This window comes from Sinocyclocheilus grahami, unplaced genomic scaffold (assembly GCF_001515645.1).
Source record: "Sinocyclocheilus grahami isolate Dianchi unplaced genomic scaffold, SAMN03320097.WGS_v1.1 scaffold38342.1, whole genome shotgun sequence".
Taxonomy (NCBI): Eukaryota; Metazoa; Chordata; class Actinopteri; order Cypriniformes; family Cyprinidae; genus Sinocyclocheilus; species Sinocyclocheilus grahami.
The window spans coordinates 1-1,340 of NW_015523209.1; the positions used below are offsets into that span (position 1 = coordinate 1).

At 35.1% G+C, this 1,340-nt stretch overlaps 1 protein-coding gene across 1 annotated transcript; it reads left to right on the plus strand.

The window, feature by feature from the left end:
- Positions 1-204: 204 nt before the first annotated feature.
- Positions 205-1,232, plus strand: LOC107580641 (enhancer of rudimentary homolog; the record flags this gene model as incomplete). The annotated part of the gene is made up of 3 exons (XM_016266313.1): positions 205-331; positions 436-556; positions 651-1,232. Coding segments are annotated over 3 exons (351 nt in total), but the record flags the coding sequence as incomplete, so codon positions are not given.
- Between the last annotated feature and the right edge of the window lie 108 nt (positions 1,233-1,340).

The window sequence follows — 1,340 nt, forward strand, 5'->3', positions numbered from 1 at the left end:
AAAAAAAAAAATATATATATATATATATATATATGCGCGCTGTGTTAATCTCACTGCTAGGAGTCAAAGCTCTGTTTCTGGCAGTAGGGGGCTCCACATAATTGGGTCATATCTGGTGTATTTATATGTACAGTGCTTTTTAATTAAGCTTTTACGTCTTTTTGCTCTCTAAAATGTGTACACAATTCAAAATGTATGTAATATTTATTTACACTTGTTTTTTTAATTATTTCTGATGTTCAGTCTCACACAATTCTGTTGGTGCAGCCCACCAAGAGACCAGAAGGCAGAACATATGCAGACTATGAGTCTGTCAACGAATGCATGGAAGGTAGAATATTTATTTTGATTTTAAAGGGCTAGAAATGAATATTATGAACAATTCTAATGCTTTAATTTGGAATTTTTAATTCTTTATTTTCTCTCTAATAAAAGGAGTGTGTAAGATGTATGAAGAGCATCTGAAGAGGATGAACCCCAACAGTCCCTCCATCACATATGACATAAGCCAGTTATTCGACTTTGTTGATGATCTCGCTGACCTCAGCTGTCTTGTGTAAGTAAACTAACACAAGATCTCATCAATCATGTACAAGGGTACACATTTTGAGCAATGTAGTAATTTTTTCATTCTTTGGTCATTTAAACAGGTACCGGGCAGACACACAAACCTACCAGCCCTACAACAAAGACTGGATCAAAGAAAAGATCTACGTGCTGCTGAGGCGTCAAGCCCAGCAGGCGGGAAAATAAGGAGTGTAATGAATTTTTTCTGATGCTAGTTCCCAACTCTATCAGAACTATGCCACATCACAGGACAGACATAGATGTGATGCCGCTTAGTTCAGATTTTGTTGAATGCATGTCTATTCAGTCAGTACATCAAAGCATAGAGTGAAATTTTTTTACATTTTAAAGCGCATTTTTGTAACTGGAGTTAGGGACTTGGGATATTTATCAGAAAAGAGGGTAAGATTGGGGGAAAAAGGGTTTAGGATTTTTTTTTCAATCCCTCTCAATTGATGTTTTCTTTTTTTTTTATTGTGGTTTAATTGTTCTTTAATTCAGTGAAGTATAAAACATACACATTTCAGATTATGTAGATGGTTCTTAGTCATCTTTTATCCCAACTTTTGTCCTCAGTGCTGTTACAGATTTTGTTGGCCCTGTCTGTTTTGTGTATATATCCAGTAGTCACCGCTGGAAAACAATAAAAAATCTTCTCACATAAAGTCTTGGTGTCCGTACCGTTTGTTTTGGTTTAGTTTTTTTAACACTGATGTTCAAAAGTTAGGTGTCGGTAAAGTTTTTTGAAAGAATGAAATGCTTTTATTCTGCAC